Below are 20,889 nucleotides of genomic sequence, written 5' to 3' on the forward strand. Positions count from 1 at the left end.
ACCACTGTGTACGGGACTAAGCAGAAAAAAAGAAGAAGAAAGAACGCTATAAGTTTAGGATCTATAGCTTTGATACCATGCTAGAATTGTATATCTGTATTATTAAATTGAATTGAATGAATGAATACAATAGGAGAACTCTGTATATATAGGCTAAAAAGAAACCTAGATAAGTATAGAAGAAGATAGAGATACAAGGAGATACAGATAGAGATACAAATAGATAAGTAGATAAGTATAATATATATTAACACTACCAAACAAACGAGACCTTAAAAGAATTATAAACTTTTCATTTATTGGTGCTGTACTTCTCAAATTATTCAAATGAGTCACATCTTAGTAAATTCTAAAATTTTATTACACATTATTGAGTACAACACTTTTGTAAGATTTATTAATGTCTAAAATTTGCGAGTTTTTCTTATTTATTACAGATCAATTAATAAAAAAATTATTTAAAATTTAAATAAAAATTTTCCTTCTGAAGACGACGATGACCATACGTGCATCCACAAAATACAATTGATCAAGCACCATATAACGTAATATTTTAGAAGTAATAATTTTTGTGAGTGCTCATGCTCATGCATCCGATTCATACTCTCCCTGTAGTACTATTTGTCGATGCCCAAGCCCTTCCAAATATGTTGCAACGTCATCCAATATTTGTCCGAAAATTGTTTTTGCGAGCCTTACTATTATTAGGGTTAATTACACTTCATATTTATAATTTGATTTGAATATACTTTAATCTCTATAATTTTAAATTTTTAGTTCCTACACTTTGTAATTTTAAGTTGATCGCTCCGTTTAAATTGGATGTTAAAATTAATAATTTTATAACACATCAACTTTTTAAAATGCACCCGTATACAAAATAACAAATATGAATAACCAAATCAAAACTGAACTTAAAAGTGTAAAGACCAAATTTTTTAATACAGGCACCGTAATTAAAAATATTATAATTGTTTAGTTACAAAATCAACAAAAAGAAAATATCTAATGGCATAAATGTGTTCAGGAAGTGGCAATAAAGGAGACGTGAGTCATGAGGAGGAACATAGATCCTCTATAGTGTACACTGTATTGTTACTACTTTCAGCATTACAATATTTTGAAAGTTCGAACATTCAGGTGAACCATGTTTAGTCAAAGTCCCAACTCTTGACTATTCAACAGATGTAAATCTTACAGATTTTCTTCGTTTCAGGTGCCACCGTCCTGCTTCTGCTTCTTCGAGCCACGGCTCTCTTCCTCAATAGCCTTTAGTTTGTTTTTTATGGCAGCTATTTTCGCACTTCGGCTCACTTGTCCTGAACTAGTTCCGGCGATACTTGACTTGCTTGCCTCACCGATCACTTTGCTAGAATTATTAGCTGTTTCAACCAAGTATTTTTCGCTTGCAAGGCGTACAACCAATGGACGCCCACAAACCAATTTCCCATTCATCTTCTCCTTGGCCAGTTCAGCTTCCTACATGCTCACTTTAAAAGTGGAAATCAGGAACTAGCAAGAGATGGAGTAAATAACAGTAATGCACAACTTACCTCTCTGGTGCTGAACTGAATAAAAGCAAAGCCACGTGGCTCTCCACGTTTTGGGCCACGAGTATGCCACAAGAAGTCCTCAGCTACAATTTTTCCAAATGGAGAGAACATCTTAATCAAAGTAGCCCTGATAAAACAAATGCAGTTTAAATAAAGCAGTGAGTAGAAAACTACAAATTTCCACATATCCAGGCACAAAATGGAGGCAAAAATTTCATTAGATTTTTTTTTTACTCTGTAATCCTCAGATCAAGGTTGCCAATATAGAGCCTGCAATCACACTTCTCATCAACAAAACTATTGGGGTCCTGCACCCAGTGATTACAACAGTCCAATTAGCAACACTCATGATACATAAAAAGTGAGATGCAACAGCAGACAGTCACACCTAATAATCATACATTCCAAATCATTGTTTGTTTCTAGATTGATATGCGCATTGATTCCTAAATTTAATTTTATCCTAGAGGGATCTCACTGATAAATTGGATAAACCTTGGTTCTAAATGCTCAGACTCAATAAACACACTATATATGGCATGCATAGATACAAATCTATTCTATTGCATTGATTGAAAACCAGCTTTGGTGTGATACAAGCATGTCTCTTCTTGAACGCTGTCACTTGGCAATTTGAGAGGAGTTACGATGCGTGAAAAGCTAACCAACAAAAGAAAGCAAATACTAAATCTTGGAAATAGAAATGCTATTAAATGATGAATATGCATAGCACACATGACTCCCTCTAGTACAACATTATTGAACAACACTATAAATTTAACAATCTTAATGAATAAGTTTCTATTTTATAGATGTACATGGAAAAAATGTTGAATTACATAATATGGTTCAGAACAATCTAGTCATGAATTTCCAACATGGAATTTCCCCTTAAAGAGTTATCCCAGAGACGAACCAAAATAAACAATATTAGTATGCAACTGATAAAGGCATAATGCAAAGTTAAAACTAAGCACTGCACCAACAGAACACCTGCCGCCTTATCAGTACCCAAAACAGAACAAACAAATCCTCTGAAAAATCTAACAATTTGATGGCAGGTTTTGAAGGGAAAAAGAATGTTAAAGAAGTTGAGAGATGTGAGTGTCTATGTATGCATGCATGCATGTATGTATGTATGTAAACATGCTTAAAGCACAATGATATTGAAGATACCATGATGTTAGAAAAGGAATCTGATAACAAGGAATCTGATGATGATTGAAGTCCTCAAAGCACGAGTGCAGAAAATATTCGGCAATTGCGTATCGAGGTTATTGAGGTTGAATGCACCTGCATAAGATAAATTTTATGACAGTTCATGTGTTGTTTCTTCAACCACAAAAAATTAAGTTCAAATGATTCATATAAACATCTTCTCTCAACCAAATCACAAGCTGACAATCAAACATAATTCAGCTGAGCAAAGCAATTTAGGAAATTACAATACAAGCTTTAGATATTAATGTTCACAAACATAAATGAGGTAAACATAGGACTGCTCAGGCTTGGATCATTCATTAAACGAGCTTCAAAATGGAGCTCAAGCTCAGGTGGTTTAATAAATAAACTACGCAGACAAATATCCTTGTTTTGTAACAATTGCATCTCTCTTTCTTGATAAAAAAACACTTGCCAACAAAAAATGAATTTTATTCTCACCATCTGCAACCAAAGCACTACCAAGATCTTTTGGATACATTGAACAAACCACAAGAAAAAGGCAAAGTAGATGGCTAAAATATGCACATCACGCAGCATAAATTCACATAATATAATGGGCTGTTCCTAGGAAGATTGTTAGTCGTTCTGGGAATCTCTTTAGACCTCCTATTAAAAATCATGTTCATCAAGCACATTTCCAAGAAAATTCCTAGAACTGATGCAACATTTCCGAGACTGAACCTAATGCCCACATAAAATATATAACAATTTAACACATAAGCATGTTATCACATAGAATATAAACATCTCTCGCAATCACGAGGTAAAACCCAATGGTCGTCAAAACTACTTCCCACAAGCCAAGGTATTTAAACCCGACTAACTCTAATACCATGTCATCACACCCCAATTTTCAAAGATTAATTAGGCAAAAACTAATTAACCTAAGCATGAGGTTTTGTAAGAAATCTCATTTTTATTTATTAAATTACCAAAAAAAAATCCTTTTTTCCTGAACAATTTTCTTTACCTTTCTAAAGTTCACATGAGGAAATACCCTAAAAAAAATCTTTATTTCAAAAGATCATATAATTGAAGAAGAAAATGATAATACCAAAGGTGGGGACCATAAACCTGCTCTTCGTGTATTGCATCAATATAACATGTTTCTTAGAAACAAAAACACCCCATGTGTTTACAATAATAATGAGGGCGTTGCTTTTTTACAAAAGAAAGACATTCAGTTAAAGAAAACAAATAAGGCCCGAAACCAAACATAACAAATAGGAACACTACAACTCATCACCACATTATGACAATGACGTGACAAAACAAGATGTCTGAAGACATCCACCTGCTGGTAAGGGGTGAGCAACCCACACGCTCACCAAATAATCTTATAGCATTACTTTAAAAGACAAGCGGGTACAATAATACTGTATGTACATAATATCATGCCATGTAAAAATTTTCTAATTTAATTATCTAATCCCTTAAGTTCGATTTATTTAATTAACCCCACCAATTAACTCAAATAAATAATTAAATCTAAATATGATAAGACTGCCAACCAGGCATCCATTCCAACTTAATTAATCGGAGCCCTATCGGCGAATGACGTCTTTGGGCCGATTAAAGCCTCCGAATTCGGAGCCCCATCGGCGAATGACGTCCTTGGGCCGTTAAAGCCTTCGGATTCGGAACGCCCTTCGTGGATATCACGATTGGCCAAATAAAAGTCTCCGGATTCAAAGCCCCATCGGCGAATGACATCTTTGGACCGATTAAAGCCTCCGGATTCGAAGCGCCCTTTGTGGATATCACGATTGGCCAAATAAAGTCTCCGGATTTGGAGCCCCATCGGCGAATGACGTCTTTGGGCCGTTAAAGCCTCCGGATTCGGAGCACCCTTCGTGGATATCATGATTGGCCAAATAGTCTTCGGATTCGGAGCCCCATCGGCGAATAACGTCTTTGGGCCGATTAAAGTCTCCAGATTTGGAGCCCCATTGGCGAATGACGTCATTGGGCCGATTAAGCCTTCGGGCCGTGCGTAACACAATGATGTCGATTAAATCAGGCCGATCAATGTCCATTTACTCGTCTAAAATATGTTTATTCAAACATGTATATAATAAAACACATGCAAGCACGTGTGCGCCGAACAAAAATTATAACAAAACATTGAAATAAAATAAATTTTTTTTTTTGACCAACCAATAATTACATAATTCTAGACGCGATCTGCGTTTGAACATTACAACGAATATTTTTATTCGGCGTCGCCCTCATCATCGCTCTTTTCAACTTTAAAGGCGGAAAAGGGCAAATGATCACAATGATCCAGGCCACATAAGTTGGAATCGACACCCTTTGCTCAGAGAGCCTTCACGGCCTGAAGAGCCGCGATCCAACCATGCTTAAAACCCCGATTCTCGCATCGGCGGACCTCCTCAGCCAAGTCTCTTTCGTTTTGTCGATCCCAACCTTCCGACCAACATGGAAGCCCTGCTCATAACCCTTGGCCCTCGCATTTTCTATGGCAAACATGCTTGTCATATGGGTCACCCTCTCGTCCACAATCGGGTTAGATTGACCCGCCGCATGCGGATTGGCGACTTTAACCTTCCTAAGCTCCCTAAGCTCGCCCTCGGCTTTCTCCGCAAAAGCCTCCGAACTGTGGACCCGTTCGTCTATTTTTTCTATCTCTCGCCGCGCGGCGCGCAGACACATCCGACTTCGTAGGCGGTGTACAGCCCCCTTCACCGCCCCATGAATACCTTCTCAAAACACTTCGAAATCTCGTCATCCAACCATCAATTGTTGGACTTCCGGTGGAAAGATCTGTCGAGCGAACCCAACCGCTACACTCGGATCATTGACGATGGAATCTGCCTCAGTCATCGGTTTATTCCCCACGAACACCGCAAAACTCAATGGTCATGGCGTCGCATCTGACTCATTCCTCGGTCGTGGTCGCGGGGAGCTTCCCCATTGATGCTTCTCTCTTCGGGGTGATCTGCTTCGACGGCTTGAAGGTTGACGTTTTTCGCTTTCCTTGGAGGTCCTTCCTCCTGCACGCGTAGGCTCGCTGCTGCGATTCATCGCAGTATTTAGCTCAGCCACCGTTCGTCCCTCTCCTCTGCTGTTGAAAAACAATCTGTTTGACATTGGCCCTTGCCCCAAGCTAGTTCAAATCGAGTCTAATTAAGAATAAGTGGACCCACTGGCGCGAGCTCACCCCATTTAGTCGTAGGTATGCAACGACCCCGAGGCAATTTCATTAACGTTTTTGGCAGTCTCCAAATGACGGATGCCGATTGATATGTGCCACAGCCACTTCATGCACTAATTTTTGGCTTGTTAAAACGGCCTAATTATCTAAACGGCAATTATGGGAGAATGCCTTGAAGTCCATGCACTGGCTGGGGCAAGGGCAGATTTATTAATCTAACCGGCCGAGCATCTTGGCCTCATGCCGATTGATATGTGCCATAGCCACTTCATGTACTAATTTTTGGCTTTTTAAACAGCCTAATCATCTAGTCGGCAAGTATACAAAACGTTTTATCCAAAACAGCAACCAAACAATTCCGTTCATTAGTAACAGCAAAGTACAAAATAAATTTTCATTAAGTAAATTGGGCACAAATTGTAACCATTTTACATATGAAAATTACTAAACAAAAAGCTATAAAAAGCTGAAAATTACATGCAAATCCTAAAACAAAAACAAGAGCCGCCCAAATTAGCCCTCGGAGTCAGACTCCAGCGGCTCAACATCCACTTGCTCGTATGGAATTGGCGTAGCCAATGTCACATCAGCAGCAGCAAGGGCTTTGAGACAGCCGTGTTTAAATCCCCGATTCTCAAATTTGGGGACTTCGTCTACATATTCATCAAAAACAGATTTTTTCCCAACATCGAATGCGCTGAAAGCCTTCAGGTCGGTTGTTTCCTTCGCCGCCTTCATCTCTTCCAACCCAGACTCCAATTTAGAGATCGCCTCCTGGGCCAATTTAAGCGTGTCGTTGCTCGCATCCGCCCTCTTCTCAGCAACTGATCTCAATTCTTTAGCATTGCGGGCTCTCTCCATCTCGGCCTCAGCACGGGCGCCCTCCGTCTGCGCCCTACTCCTTTGGCCCTCAACCTTCGCTTGTAAACGGCCAATTAGCTCGACGGCATCGTGATAGCGACGGCCCATGTCGGCTATCCTTTCGACAGCCTGCAAAACAAGAAGTTAAGAACAAAATAATATTTGCGTAAAGAGAAAAGACAAAGTCCAAATATATACCAAAAGAGCCGATTGCGCGGCCAACCCAATTGCAACTAGATCAAGCTCTGCCCGAAAAGCCGCCTTGTCAGCAGGTAGTGAAACGGACGTCGCCAAGTTGAGTGCAACCGTTGGATCTTTGATTACCGAAGCATCGGAGGAGATCGGCGTATTTTTTTATCTTGGGCTGAATAACAAAAGATACAATCACATCCGACTCCTCCAAACAAGGTCGTTTGTCGGCACGGTCTTCTTTTGAGCCAGTCTCGACATCGGCGGGGCGCTTCTCCACCCTTTGCTCAGCTTCTACACTTGCTTGCACAAAAGGTTCCACCTCGGTACTTCCGTTCTTTGCCGTCCCCTCAATAACAGGTAAAGAGGACTGGGACTGAGATTCGGCAGCCCGAATCTCCTCCGCCCTTCGCTGCGCGGCCATCCTTTCCGCGTTCGCCTTCTTGGCAAGTTTAGTGAGGCTCAACCCAGCCATATCTTCTGGGAACGCGCCGGGAAGGTCCTCCAGACCGTGAAAAATATCGTCAAGCGGACGGTCCTCTCGACTCGAAGTGGACAGAGGATCAGCCGAATTGAGGTCGGCTTCTTCAAATGCTAATTTCAAAGCCTCGTCAACCTCAGTTTCAGATTGGTCTGACTCGGCGGCCTCAGTTACTTTCGGTCACTCCAAATCTGATCCCTCGCAACCGACTTGCCTCAAATTTCTAAAATCAGTCAAGATAAAGGCGATAAGAAACTCCTCACCCTTCGGAATTGGGATGTTTTCCGCCGCCGAAAAGATCGTATAAGTCGGCTCGTAGCGGAGCAGAACGTGGGCTGCCCTCCCCTGCTTCTGAAGACTCGGTCGGCCGAATTACTTGAGCGCAGTCTTGATTTCCGAAAGGACGGCGTCATCGGTCGAGGTGAAGACTTTCTTCAAATCATTTCCTGCAAAAACAAAACCATGAGGTCCCGAAAATAAAGTTTTGTAAATATAACAAGTAAATAAATAAAAGAAGATACTTGGCCACCTGGTTCGCCCCTCCATCTAGGAATACGATCAAGGCAATCCTTGCCTTCGCCGAATTTCCATTTTCCTTGGACGACAACCATAACATCATCGACTCGCTTCCCAGAGCTGGAAAGCATAGTCACTAGTTGATGGTCGGTGTCTTTGGCCTTAAGGAAATAACGCCCGTGCCGACCAGAAGACTTGGCCAAGGCGTTGCAATGCCGAATAGCGAGAATGCAAAGGTTAAGGCCAAGGCGGCGGTTTAGTGCGATAATCCCTATCACGATCCTAAAGAAGTTGATGTTGGGTTGGGAAGGGATTAACCCCCAATGGCAAAGCACGGCCCTAAGAAGTGGGTGAAGGGGGAAACGGACCCCACCCTCTGCGATTGATAGAAGAGGGAAGACGATCGTGGTTTTATCAACCCTCTCCATATCAAGGGTGCCGTCTGTCATTTGTGACAGACGGACGTCATCAGGAATGGAAAAATGGCATCGGAAGCTATAAATTCGATCCGGTGAGAGATCTTTTAAATGTTTCGCCATTCCCCCCGCCAATAGGATAATGCTAAACCAAAAAACAAAGCAGAGAAGGAGAGAACTTACAAGAGGCGAAGGAGATAGAGAAGAGTAGGAAGTTGCAGAAGTAGTTTGGAAGGCAGTCCAGCGACGGGCGTCTAAAAGCTTGTATGCATTTGAAAAGACGTCGAAATTTTAAATCACAATAAATAGAAGTGTACGAAGAGGCAAGAAGTTGAAATGATAACTGAGAAGCGTGTGTACAGACATTTGCGTTGGAATACGGTCAACCGCCGAATTTCGGCTCTGACTCTTCAAGTTCGAAGCCAAACACTCCAGCCAACTGTTGTTAGTGGAGTGCTTGAGGGGCAATTGTGGGAGCCGAGAATTGGGAGTCGTAGAGATTCCGGAGAGTTAAATCTGGGAGAGTCGAGATTCGAAGCACTCGGCAATTGGCTCGAAAGCTCAAATCCAACCCTACTCGGCCAAATAACCGATTAAGCAAGGGGCCGAGTGAAGATCGGTCTATTATAAAATGTGCCGAATATGAGGTGGGAAATGGATCTAATCCTGAGGCCCAAAGAAGAAAAGATATAAATAGAAGAAACATCAGCCAAAAGGAGGTATGTGAGAATTGTTGTGCTAAACTTAGAATACAAGCATTCTTGAGCGTTGAGACTGACTTGTCCGTCGGAGTGCTAATTCCGGCACCCTCGACCGGAGTGTTTATTCCTTTTCAGGTGATTAGAAGAGGATCATGAGCGTTTCCCAGGATCAGAAGAGTATTTCTAAACCACTTATCCGCATAAACTATTCTACAAAGGACCTTTTATTATTAAAACAATCACTAACCACATGGTTTATCAAACCATTCAATTAATTTATGCAATAATTTAAAAACAAATAAATTCAAGGTCATTACAAGTCACTTAGTCAAACAAAAAAGAAAGCGATTTCTTATCTAATTGAATTGTGGGAATATGATAATCTCTTTCATGAATTATTATAACCCAATTAGTCGGACTCGCACTTTACCTAAAATCTAATCCACGAAATAGTTTGACCTATAGACAACATCATTGTGGTATAGGTCATATAATACCAGAGGAAACATTACAGAGGAGGAGGTTACAAGCGTTTATGCCATAAAATCGATTTTCGACAGAATGAAAAATATATATATATACATCATAACAAGATATCACTGAGATAACTGATTGAGAAAAATTTTATGATCTGATTCTTGAACTTTCATATTGGGTATGTTTCAATGTAATCACCAAATTCCAAAATATCACAAAGCCAAATCAATTCCCTTGCAATGTGTTTCTCCCCAGTGATTTATTTTCCTCTCTTCACCCTCCGAACTTTCTCAACTGTCACAGCTATATTTAAGTACTTGTGCTATAAATCTTTACAATGAAGTTGGTAATGACAAATTTTTCTGATTTGGGTGGTTTGTTAGGAGGCATTTTACTTAACAATCCACAATAGACACATGTATGGACATAATTTGAAGCTGTAAGCTAGTGTTGCGTGTGTGTAATTGTAATTTTGTATGTCTGTGGTTATGTGATCTTAACAATTAACATACTACGCAAAAACAGAGGAAAAAGATGGGAAACATATACTCGAATAATATAGAAATTTGATTAAGAGTAAAGAATGCCAAAAATGAAACCCTAACGCACAGAAGATTAAGCAGCAGACATCGACACTGTGAACAAAACTCAAAACCCTAGCAGAACAAAACAAGATTAGCGATGTTTTTATAGCTTACAGTTGATTGTTAACTCTGAGCTCGTAGCGAGGACACAGAACCTTGGCAGTTAGCAGAGCCAACTTCAAGACGATCCAAACCCTCGCAAGCGACGGATATACATATACAAAAGTTTTCTCGGTTACGTTGTCGTTTAGGAATGGGGTTGCGTTAAAAATAAATAAATTTTAAAAAATAATTACAAATAAATAGTAAATTTTAAATTATTAATAATTAAAATAATAAATTTTTGAATAAATTATCAATAAAATTTTTTTAACAAAAATACTAAAGATTCAAAAAATTCTATCAAAATTTTTATAAAATATCTCATATGGGTATGGAAATATAAATCCTACACTTATGTAAAATATTTGATAATTTAATAAAAATTTTAAAATCTCTAATATTACTCTTATTTAAAATACCAAATGTTATGATTTTAAAAATTATATCATTCCCCTTAATGTTAGAGTCCAGATGTTCTCATTGACTTCTCTTGTGCTCCCTACCTACTAGGTGGCTCAAATTGACATTATACAATCTTGCTTCATACACCCAGTGGGGGTGGCGCCCCCAGTGACGTGGCGCGCCCCCACTGGTCAGAAATCAAAAAAAAAAAAAAAAAAAAGAAAAACTGTTTTCCCGGACCAACCCCCAGCTGACACCTCACTGGGTGTCACCCCCAGCTGGGGGTAGGAAGCATTTTTCTTATTGGCAAGAGGTTTTGTTCTTGTATCATGATCACATTTCATCCCTAATGGAATGATATCGTGGTAGTCAGTAATTCGAAATTACCGAAAGTCAACTTATAAAGATTCACGCAAATAGAGTATACATATGGGCCATAGATGTGTGGAAGCATAAATTTAAAGTTAATTAGTCCATAAAAGCTATGCATAGATTAAATGATTCTTTTATTTCCATTTCCTTTTTCATAATTTTTTTCAAATGATCGAGATGGTTCCACAAGTATTAAATTAATCATTTGTTTCATTCTCAAAATCATTGAACAAGTAAATATGTGAAAATTTGTATTTAATTATTCTTGTAAATGCATTATGTAATATGAATAATAAATTTAATCTTATCTAAATTATTTAATAAAATCAATATGAAGCAAATTAGGAAAAAATTATTCTAATTTAAATCACAAACAAAAATATTATTAAGAATAATAATTTTGTGGGTATTTAATATTTGTCGTTTATATTTATTTTTGACAAAGATTCAACTTAATAATTACCCTTGCTAAATACCTTAATTGAAAACCTTAATTAAAATGATTTTAAGAAACTCACATAAATACATAGTAATATAAATTTATCATCTAATTCAAAAAAAAAAAAAAATTTGAGGGCCAGGTGGCCGGTGGTGGTTAATCAACCCACCACCTCGAGTGTTGAGAGAGAGAGAGAGAGAGTGTTAAAAAAAAATTAAAAAAAAGAAAAAAATAGCAAAGAAGAAGAAGAAATTCAGAACTTTGGTGAAAACAAGTTAGGAAGAAGCAGAGAAGAATAAGAATCAGTGCTAGAATTTTTCCTACTATTTCACTACCTCATTCCAACTAAGTAAGAAAACTCTTTTAACTTTCTCATTCTTTTTTTTTTTTTTTGTTCAAATTTTCAAATTATATTCATATGCTAAAATGACTAAAAATTTTAGATAGAATTTTGTTTGTAGTTGTATGTAAATTTATGATATATATATATATATATATATTAGATGTTTGAAGGTCATTTATATATTAGTAGCCTTAAAATTATAATATAATATTGGGTTTAGACTTGCATATGCAGTTTGTGACATTAGATAGCTAATTGAAGATTTTATTTAGTTTGATCATATGATTCTTAAATCTGCCAGAATTTTGTACTAATTTTTAAATAATTTCATACTCACAATTTTGAGATGATTTCTTTTACAAAGTTGTTAAAAATGATGTCTGGTTCATCCAAAAATTTTTGTATCAATTGTTCTAACTTTGTATGGATTTATATGAAATTTTAATTAAATCAGGAATTTTAGACAAATTCTATTGCATGTTTGAAAAATTACTAAAACTCCTATATTACACCAAATCTTGTACTTTTTGAGTTAAAAATGAAATTTGAGAATTCTAATTTCATCCTAAATTTTTACATTATGGATTGGGTTTATAAATTTCAATGTGAAATTATTTTAAGAAAACGTGACGAATCTGTGCCATATAATTTCTTGTAATTTTATAGAATTATTTATAAATTATTTTTGGGAAATTCTTTCCGAACAATTACCATAATATGTTTGTTGAACATTCTAAAGAAGTACATGAATTTTAGAATTTTCTGAATGATTCATGTGTAATTTTAACCATAAAGATTGTGTTCTGAAAGTTCTAGGCAGAATATTAAAGAATCAAGATTACCACTTCAATTATTTATTACAACTAAAATTATGTGTTGTGCCAATCTATTTAAATTGATCTTGTAAATTAGCGGTTCATGTATGTGTGTTGTTGTGATCCATTTTAAGTATTTAAAATTATTATTTCATACCATGACTTGATTTAACAATTTACCATAATTTTATACATTGACTGATTATTGTAGAACGTATGTGTTAATATTTTCTGTTGAACATTGTAATAAAATGGTATAATGTTATTGACATTTAATTTTGTAATTATTTGTGAGTATTATGAAAATTAACTAAAATGATCAACGGAGTGTGTAAAATTTAATTTTGTAATTTTGTAATAATTTGTGAGTATTTTGAGAATTCTTAGATAATTTGTGTTGTGAAATCCTAAGATATCACGGGACTTATTTAAACCCTTAATGGTATTCAATTTTGAAATAAGGATGTACATGTGGCACACAAGGAGGTTATGTACCCCTAGTAGACCGTTTCCTTGGGGTAGACTATAGATGCCGCTACTTGGGTATGTATGTCACGACCCAAAAAATAATACCAATAATCCAACTCATAAGCGATGAGAATATATACAGAACTAGTATACTTTCATATATCAGAGTTTATATTACAAAAGAAATTACATGCATTATACTTTCATAAATATACATTCTGAAACTACAACATGTAACACTAATTAATAACAACAAAATAAATGCCCTACGAGCTTACATTTTTTCAAGTCATAGCTTGGTTACAATAAAAGAGAGCCATAAGCTCTATACATTTAAAGCCCTCAGCTTGAATAAACAGTTAAACACAAAAATAACAAAAATAGAGCCTCCAGCTCCTAAGTCCTCCCAAGCTACGTTTTTGGAGAAAGTATATCACCTGTACCTGAAAATAGTTTCCTAAGTAGGGTGAGCCAAAGCCCAGTAGAGATAGACTAACACAATATATGAGGTTTAAGTACGATATAAGTATCAGATAGATGTTCAATATACATAACTAACTTACATCTTTCCATGACCATTCAATATTGATATTCACATCTTAATCCATTTCCATTATTCATTTTAAATCAATTCATGAATCTAGTTCATTGTTCTCTAAACAACCCAAATGAGACTACAACTCATTGGTTCACAATTCAATAACATTCATTATTCAAACACTTCAACTTTGCTATTTTATGAAATTTTCATCCGAGGGAATCGACACCCATATATACACAAGATTTCGGGACTTTCACCCTAGACACTTTGGCTAACTTAATTTTAAATGGGGTCCATCTCCTATCTCGTCCCAAACAATGATACATATACAATGTATCAAAAGTATCGTCATACACAATGACTATCCACAACACATATTCAATGTTTCAATCATACCGTCATATTCAATGACATAATTTAAATAATTAGTTTCAATTCACATAATCCTTATGCAATTTCTACAACAATCATGGCTATCCTCCACCGATAGCCCAAAACAGATATTTCTAAACAGATATACAATCCTTATAACATATAATTTATCAAGCTTCCATAAATGAGTGATTTAACAAATCCAACTACACCATTCATTCATATATCCTCCTAATTTCACATTTTCCCATACCAATTCTATTATTTATACAAAAATAATTATTCAACACAAATTAGGGCAAGTTTCCCCCTTTTCCAAATATCAACCCAAAGGCTAAATTTCACTATTTAATCACAAGAGAGCTTCATATTCAAAGTCCCATAGTCATTTTGTAACCCAACATGGAAAACCCCTTTTTTTTAATTTGACCAAACCCCAGTTTACCCAAAATCACTCCCAAATCTCATTATTTATACATAACAATGAATATCTTGGTTAAAAACCATATTAAGGTGTAGAGTATCCCTACCTCAAAAGTAGAAGCCCAAAGAAGAAAAGGAAGAACTTCAAGAATGCCCAAACTTAACTTTGTTTGGATCAAATGGAAGCCCACATGATGCTTCACCTTTTTCTTAAAGGAAGTAGGGTAGAGGTGCTTAGATCTTGCAGCATTCGTAGAGAGAAGTCAAGTTTTAGAGAGAGAAGGAGCCGATCTAGGGTTTTGAGTGAAAAGAAAATCAAAAAGTGATGTAAAACTGCTCTGCTGCGAACTGATATACGCGAGGCTCGCTCGAGCAAAGGAGTTGTCGCTTGAGCGACCAGATATAATAAGTGACCTCGCTCGAGCATTGTAGACACCCCATTTTTGACCGCCCTTAAGACTTGGGCACTACTGATTGCTTACTTAGTGATGCAGGCTATGCTATGCAAAGGGTTGATTTTTGGCAAGGAGAGCGTCAAATCCAAACCTCACACCCCTTTTTTGGGCCAAAACTATTTTGAATGGTTTTTAGACCTTAAGGACCTCTCTTTCAAAATGTTTTTGAAATAAAGTTCCTACGATGTTCCAACGCTCGCATTTCGTTAAATGTTGCGCTTTTCGGTAAATCGAGCAAGGACAAAGTGGAAATGAATGAAAGAGAGATGAAATCTTTGAAAAATCTTTCAAAACACCTTGTTTACGGGTTTGGAGTTGAAGAAAAGAGGAGAAGAGGGAAGAAACCAAGTTGGGGGAAAAGATGGGCCTGAATCGTTGAGAGAGAGTTGGGCAGCCCTCGCTAAATTGGGCCTATCTGTCTATACACTTGGATTTAAGCTATGAGGCCATCACCGTTGGAAAGAAGACTTTTGGGGCTTCATTTTTCACTCAAGAATCTTTTAAAGCCGAGTCCGGATGAGGGAGATATGGTTGTTGGAAGTTGGGCATCAATCCATTATGATCAAAACTGTGCAGTCTTCACTAAAATAAGCATAACTTTTTTCACAGTTGGAATTTTGAGGTGAGGTTTCCACCATTGGAAATCTTACTTCCGGGGCTTCATTTTAGACACAAGAATGACCTGAAAAGGAGTCCATATGAAGGATTTATGCCCGTTTAAAGTTGAACCTGCAGAGCAGAATGTCCTATCGGCCACAAATGTGCACAGTCGGCCATCACAAGTAGCAGGTCGGCCCCAAAGATGGCCGGCCGGCCGAGAGTGACCCAAACTCAGAATTTTTGAAGATATTTCTCCTCCAGCTGTTTCCAGCTTATGCCAGCTATCCCAAATCAAATATTTCGACCCAAGGCATGTATTTTGCTATATATTGAGGCATTTCTCTCATTTTGCAAGGGTTAGAACATTTTGAAGGCTTAGAGAAAATTTAAGAGCTTCTCACTCTAGAATCCTCTCTCTCTAGGAGCTTTGTGAGCAAATCCTCCCCTCTCTCTAGAATTCTCCCTCTCTCATTTTGTTTTAGGTTTGAAAGTGAGAATTCCTTACATATTCGCATACACTTCCTTAATCAAAGTTGCATGTCATTGGGCTAAGGTCCCTTGGAACTTATTTTTGGGCGGTTGAAGGGTCATTTGAGCCAAGAAAGTGGTTGTTTTGCTGCTATGCATTAAGAGGTTTATCTCTCTCCCTTTAAGCTTGTTTTTCCACACTTGCTTCACCATTCTTTTTCCATTGTTTTGGACTATTTTGGGGTTGGTTTTGAACCAAAAAAAACTCTGATTTTGAGATTCTAAATGGTGGTTTAAGCCTTGTTTGGCTAGGGGGTTGTCTCTCCCTTTTGCTCCTTAGCTTGTAAAGCCTTTTGAGCTATCTTTCAAGGCCTTTCAAAACAACTTTTCGTGGCCTTTTAACCACTGAAATCCAGAGAATTTTCAGTGGTAAAAACCCTGTTTTGAGGTCCTAAATAGGAGGGGGTGGTCTTGTAGACGTCCCCGAGTGCCCCGGGAGGATGAGTCCCGTTCTGTTTGTTTTGGGCTCACTACAGTTCGGACTCTCAAATTGTCATGGTTCTTAATCTAAACCAAAGAGTCCAAATCCGGCAAATCATTTTGAAAAACAAATTTTTGTAAAGAAGTGCCAAACATGGACTGCTTTGCCAGATATAGAGTCGCCACCTAAATATTTTATTTTGGGAGAATTTAGGAAACCCTGACTCGTTTGCCTAAGGCCACGTGTCCGTCATCACCAGAATTGCCTCGGCTCGGGAACTTGGGTACGATTGGGGAAGGTCAGCTATGAGCACCCCCTCTCGCCCGATCTGAAGATCGGCCTCTACTAATCATGATATCCAATTTTGAAAACGTTATGTGTTCTTATTCCGATTAATTAGCTAGAATTACTATGTGATGCGCACAGCAAAACAAGTATATACTAGATCGCCTAATTCGGAACAAAGCATCGCATATCCGTTTGTTTGGAAAATGTTTTGAAATTTGCTACTCGTGAGTAGGCTAAAACACGGATTTTGATGAGTTGTTCCAACTCAAGCAATCCAACCTTCACCCACAGGCATTCAGGCATTTTATATCACATAAGCATCTAGCCGTATGGTAAGCATGCTGTCATGTTAACATTCACACTCGTGCGAGATGCTAAAGCACAAAATACTTACAGTGTACTCCAAGCTAAAACAAAGAACTCGTTAGCAATCAATGTATGATCCAAGTCCATGTTAAGTGCCTAATGTAACGCATACCGAATGCAATCAGGATAGGCTCGGCTAATCCTAGGATGGCATGTGAAATGCTACCATTTGATGCACGTATTCAAGTTAGATTTGAAATACTATGCAGTTAGCATGATGTGCCGAGCCCGATGCACGCAATACCGATGAATGATGCACGCATGCATAGCATAAGGATGCTAAATTAAATATGCCCTAGTACTAACCATCAAAGCAGGCAAGTAAAAGGGAGAAAGAAGTGGGGGTTGGATGACATGCTTACACGCACCCACACTTATTACAAATTTGCCCTCGCTCGGAGGGACCGAAAGAATAATACGGATTTAACTAACCTACAAGCTAATTAAATATTACAGACCAATTAAACTAGTTAAGCAAATTAACTAATCTAATAAAACAGTAAACAGCTTCGGGGAGAGGGCCCGATGCAATGCATGCTCGGCTCCACTCGGAAGTTCACTGTCATGCACAAGTTTGCCTCTGTTTCCCCTGCTCTGTTCTTCTGAAAATTGCACGACTCCTAAGGTATGCTCTACGGACACTGTGGATCACCACCGACCAAGTGAAAACCTCACCGACCATGTCCGGATGGTCATCGACCATTTGTTGAGCTCTCGGCCATCAATAATTGGTCGGTCGGCAGTATGGATGGCCGGTCGGCCAAAGCTTCCTGTAGAAACTGTTTTGACAGCAGCAGAGGGCAAAACAAGGCATGGCAATGCATTTCAAGCAAATGTGTGCACCAACACATCCCTTATCATGTTTGTGACTCAAAGGGGTATGTTCCTTGATTCTTGGACCACCAATCGCGCATTTCAATGCGTGATGGCCTAAGGAACCAAGTCGTGCATTTTGATTTCAAATGAAATGCAATGCATAGAAACATACAAAGGGGCTTTCAACCTTTATCATGGCTTGATCAAGAGGTGAAAGATGCATGCAATGATATGCAACCTAGACATGTGAGCTAAGTGTGCAACATGAGATGCAAACAAGTAAGCATGCAATAGGCACACAACCTAAGCAAATAAGTATGCAAGACATGGAATAACTATGCAAGCTTAACCATACAAGCATGCAAGGTGCAACATGGACAACATGTTAGGCAACTTAGCCAAGAGAATGCGTGCTAAATGCAAAGCGATTGAAGCATACAACACATGCAATAGGCTAAGTATATGACAGCACACAAGGTGAGCATGCAACAACATGCAAACAATGGACTTATACCAATTTGGGCAGCCCTATACTAGGCCCAAAACAGTGGCCAACACACTAAGGAATGAGAGGCAAAACACACACAAACATGCACATGTTAAGACCTAAACACTTAAGCATATGGAGACAATTTTTAAGCACACTTAAAAGAGGATAAACATGGACACATAGCATGCACAGAAAGCTTTGAAAATCATGTTATAAAGGTGCCAAACCAGGTAAACATGACAAGCTAAACATGCAACAATGGTCCAAGATTCAAGGAAAGCCTAAGGGGCTTAAACCATGGCTAAGTCAAACAAGCCCCACAAAGCTAAAAGGATTTAAAACAGGTCCGAGGCAGACCTAAACAAAGCTAAGGACACACCTAGATGGCATATAAGTGGTCTGAACATTCAAGCATACAAAAGAGGCCACACACGGAGCATAAGATGACAACCTTGTAAGGCATTGAAGGGACATCAAATGAAAGCATACAAGCATACCATGAGGACTGAAATGGTGCTATAAGTAGTGCCAAACCACTGAAATGATGCAAGGATGGCATGCTAGAGGGGTCAATGCTCAAGACATACAAGAGAGTTTGCATGGTAGCTATACAAAGCAAAGCATGGACAACTCAAATGACCAAAAACAAACCTTTAGCATGCTAAAACAAGCATAAAAGCTTCACAAAACTAAGCCAAAAACATGCTAGAAACAAGGCTCAAAGCACAAGGCATGTTAAGACAATTTATGGCATTACAAGACATGTATGCTAAGCAAGCATGGTGTGCCTAAGCCAACTCACGACAATGCTATATCATGGAAAGATAGTCATAAAGAACAGTTAAGGCATGACCAACATACACTTAAACAAGGTGCTCACTAATGAGGCTAAAATGGCCCTTTTTAAGGACAACAAGGAGAGGGGGTGGCCCTCTCCTTCTTAGGACCTTAAACCACCATCCTCACCACTAAAATCCTTCAATATTTTAGTGGTGAGGAGGTCCAAACAAAGTGGTCCCGGAGCTCACCGAAATAGCACAAAAATAGGGCCAAACAAGGTCTAAGAGGGGTCAAACAACCCCAAAGCTCAAAGCAACCTCAAACAACTATTTTAAGCAGGTAAAAACAAAACTTTTATATGTTATATACAAAGTCTAAAAATAGTTGCAAGATAGTCAAAAAAGCTATGCAAAAATGGGAAATAAAGGGCAAGAACACTCACCCTTAAAGAACACTTCCAAGATCACAAGACCAGACCTCTTCTTGGATCAAAACCAGCTCAAAAAGTCCAAGATCAACCTTCTAATGCCTCAGCAACTAAGGAAAGGTGTAATGGTTGGTGTTTGTGTGCAATAGTAAGAACAAACACACACTAAACACTCAAGAGAGGGAGAGATATAGAGATAGAGTATGAACAAACCCTAACCCTAAAACTCAAAGCTCTGAAAAATTTGTTAACCCTAATGGAGGGAGAAAAGGCTCCCTCTTATAGACAATCCCTCTTGTAAAGCTTTCCATACAAGCTAGCCAAGAGGGAGATCCCTCCATACACGTGTATGGAGGGGAGCAAAGTGTATGCCAGCTAGCACAGTTGGCATAAAAATATCTGCAAAAGCAGATGAACAGTGGTCGGCCAGCCAAAAATGCAATTTGACCAAAATAGATAGCCGGTCAACCATCTAGAGTGCCGGTCGGCCAAACATTTGGCCGATGGCAACAAAACACAGCCGGTGGCCTCAAGCTATGGCCGGTGGAGTGTGTGGATGGCCAACAAGTCATTCCCTGCCCTCCAAAGCAAAAACAAGTGTTTGGTGCAAACCCAAACACAAAACAGTCGAGTCGAGAGATCCTGAGGTAAGGCGCGTAGCTGAGACCTCCGGGAACTCAAGACGAACACAAACAAGGATGATCACCGAGTGTTCAAACGGTGACGTCCAAGTCTTGAGGACGGTCAAAAATGAGGTGTCTACAGGTCTCCTCTCCTCTTGTCTTGTTTGCTTGTGTTGTTGGCCCACCAAATGAGCATATGTTTCTCTCTTTTTGTGACTTAGTTTGAGTATGTTTTTGTGACTTTTGGGACCTACCATAACTCCGTTTTTGGTCATCTTGGTCACCTCTTGCATGCTTCTTGCACTTGTAGTGCAATCTTACTCACTAGCCTTGTTAGCTTTACAAAGTAGCATGCTCTTGTGATTTGAATTAGCTTAGTTCAAGCATGTTTTTGGTGTTATTTTGGCATGTTATAACTCTGATTTTGATTGGTGGACTCACCTCTTGCATGCTTTATACACTTGTAGTGTAATCCTTGCTAGTTAGCCTTGCATGCTTGTCTCTTTAGCCTATTATTCTAGCTCATTTTGGCTATACTCCAGCATGCTTTTGTTTATATTTTGGCATGCTTTAGCTCTGTTTTGAGCCTTCTTGGTCATATGATGCTTGTTATGCGTGCTTGTAGTGCAATAGCCTTGACT

General features: G+C 38.5%; 2 protein-coding genes across 3 annotated transcripts; both read right to left on the reverse strand.

Annotated features, from left to right (window-relative positions):
* Positions 1–822: 822 nt before the first annotated feature.
* Positions 823–10,784, reverse strand: LOC114291853 (RNA-binding protein-like RNA recognition motif protein). Of its 2 annotated transcripts, XM_028235735.2 has the most exons (6): positions 10,292–10,407; positions 7,747–7,929; positions 2,730–2,846; positions 1,788–1,861; positions 1,554–1,680; positions 823–1,479 (listed from the first exon to the last, which is right to left on the reverse strand). In XM_028235735.2, the coding sequence occupies exons 3-6, from the start codon at positions 2,730–2,732 to the stop codon at positions 1,213–1,215; spliced, it is 471 nt and encodes a 156-aa protein (XP_028091536.2). In that variant the 5' UTR covers positions 2,733–2,846; positions 7,747–7,929; positions 10,292–10,407; the 3' UTR covers positions 823–1,212. The 2 variants fall into 2 exon arrangements, with proteins under 2 accessions (XP_028091536.2, XP_028091535.2); XM_028235734.2 differs by lacking the exon at positions 7,747–7,929 and having other exon boundaries at positions 10,292–10,784.
* LOC114291852 (uncharacterized) lies at positions 6,333–7,162 on the reverse strand. The gene is made up of 2 exons (XM_028235733.2): positions 7,012–7,162; positions 6,333–6,942 (listed from the first exon to the last, which is right to left on the reverse strand). The coding sequence occupies exon 2, from the start codon at positions 6,919–6,921 to the stop codon at positions 6,466–6,468; it is 456 nt and encodes a 151-aa protein (XP_028091534.2). The 5' UTR covers positions 6,922–6,942; positions 7,012–7,162; the 3' UTR covers positions 6,333–6,465.
* Positions 10,785–20,889: the final 10,105 nt, after the last annotated feature.

This window comes from Camellia sinensis, chromosome 1, assembly GCF_055761805.1.
Source record: "Camellia sinensis isolate YWXY chromosome 1, ASM5576180v1, whole genome shotgun sequence".
Taxonomy (NCBI): Eukaryota; Viridiplantae; Streptophyta; class Magnoliopsida; order Ericales; family Theaceae; genus Camellia; species Camellia sinensis.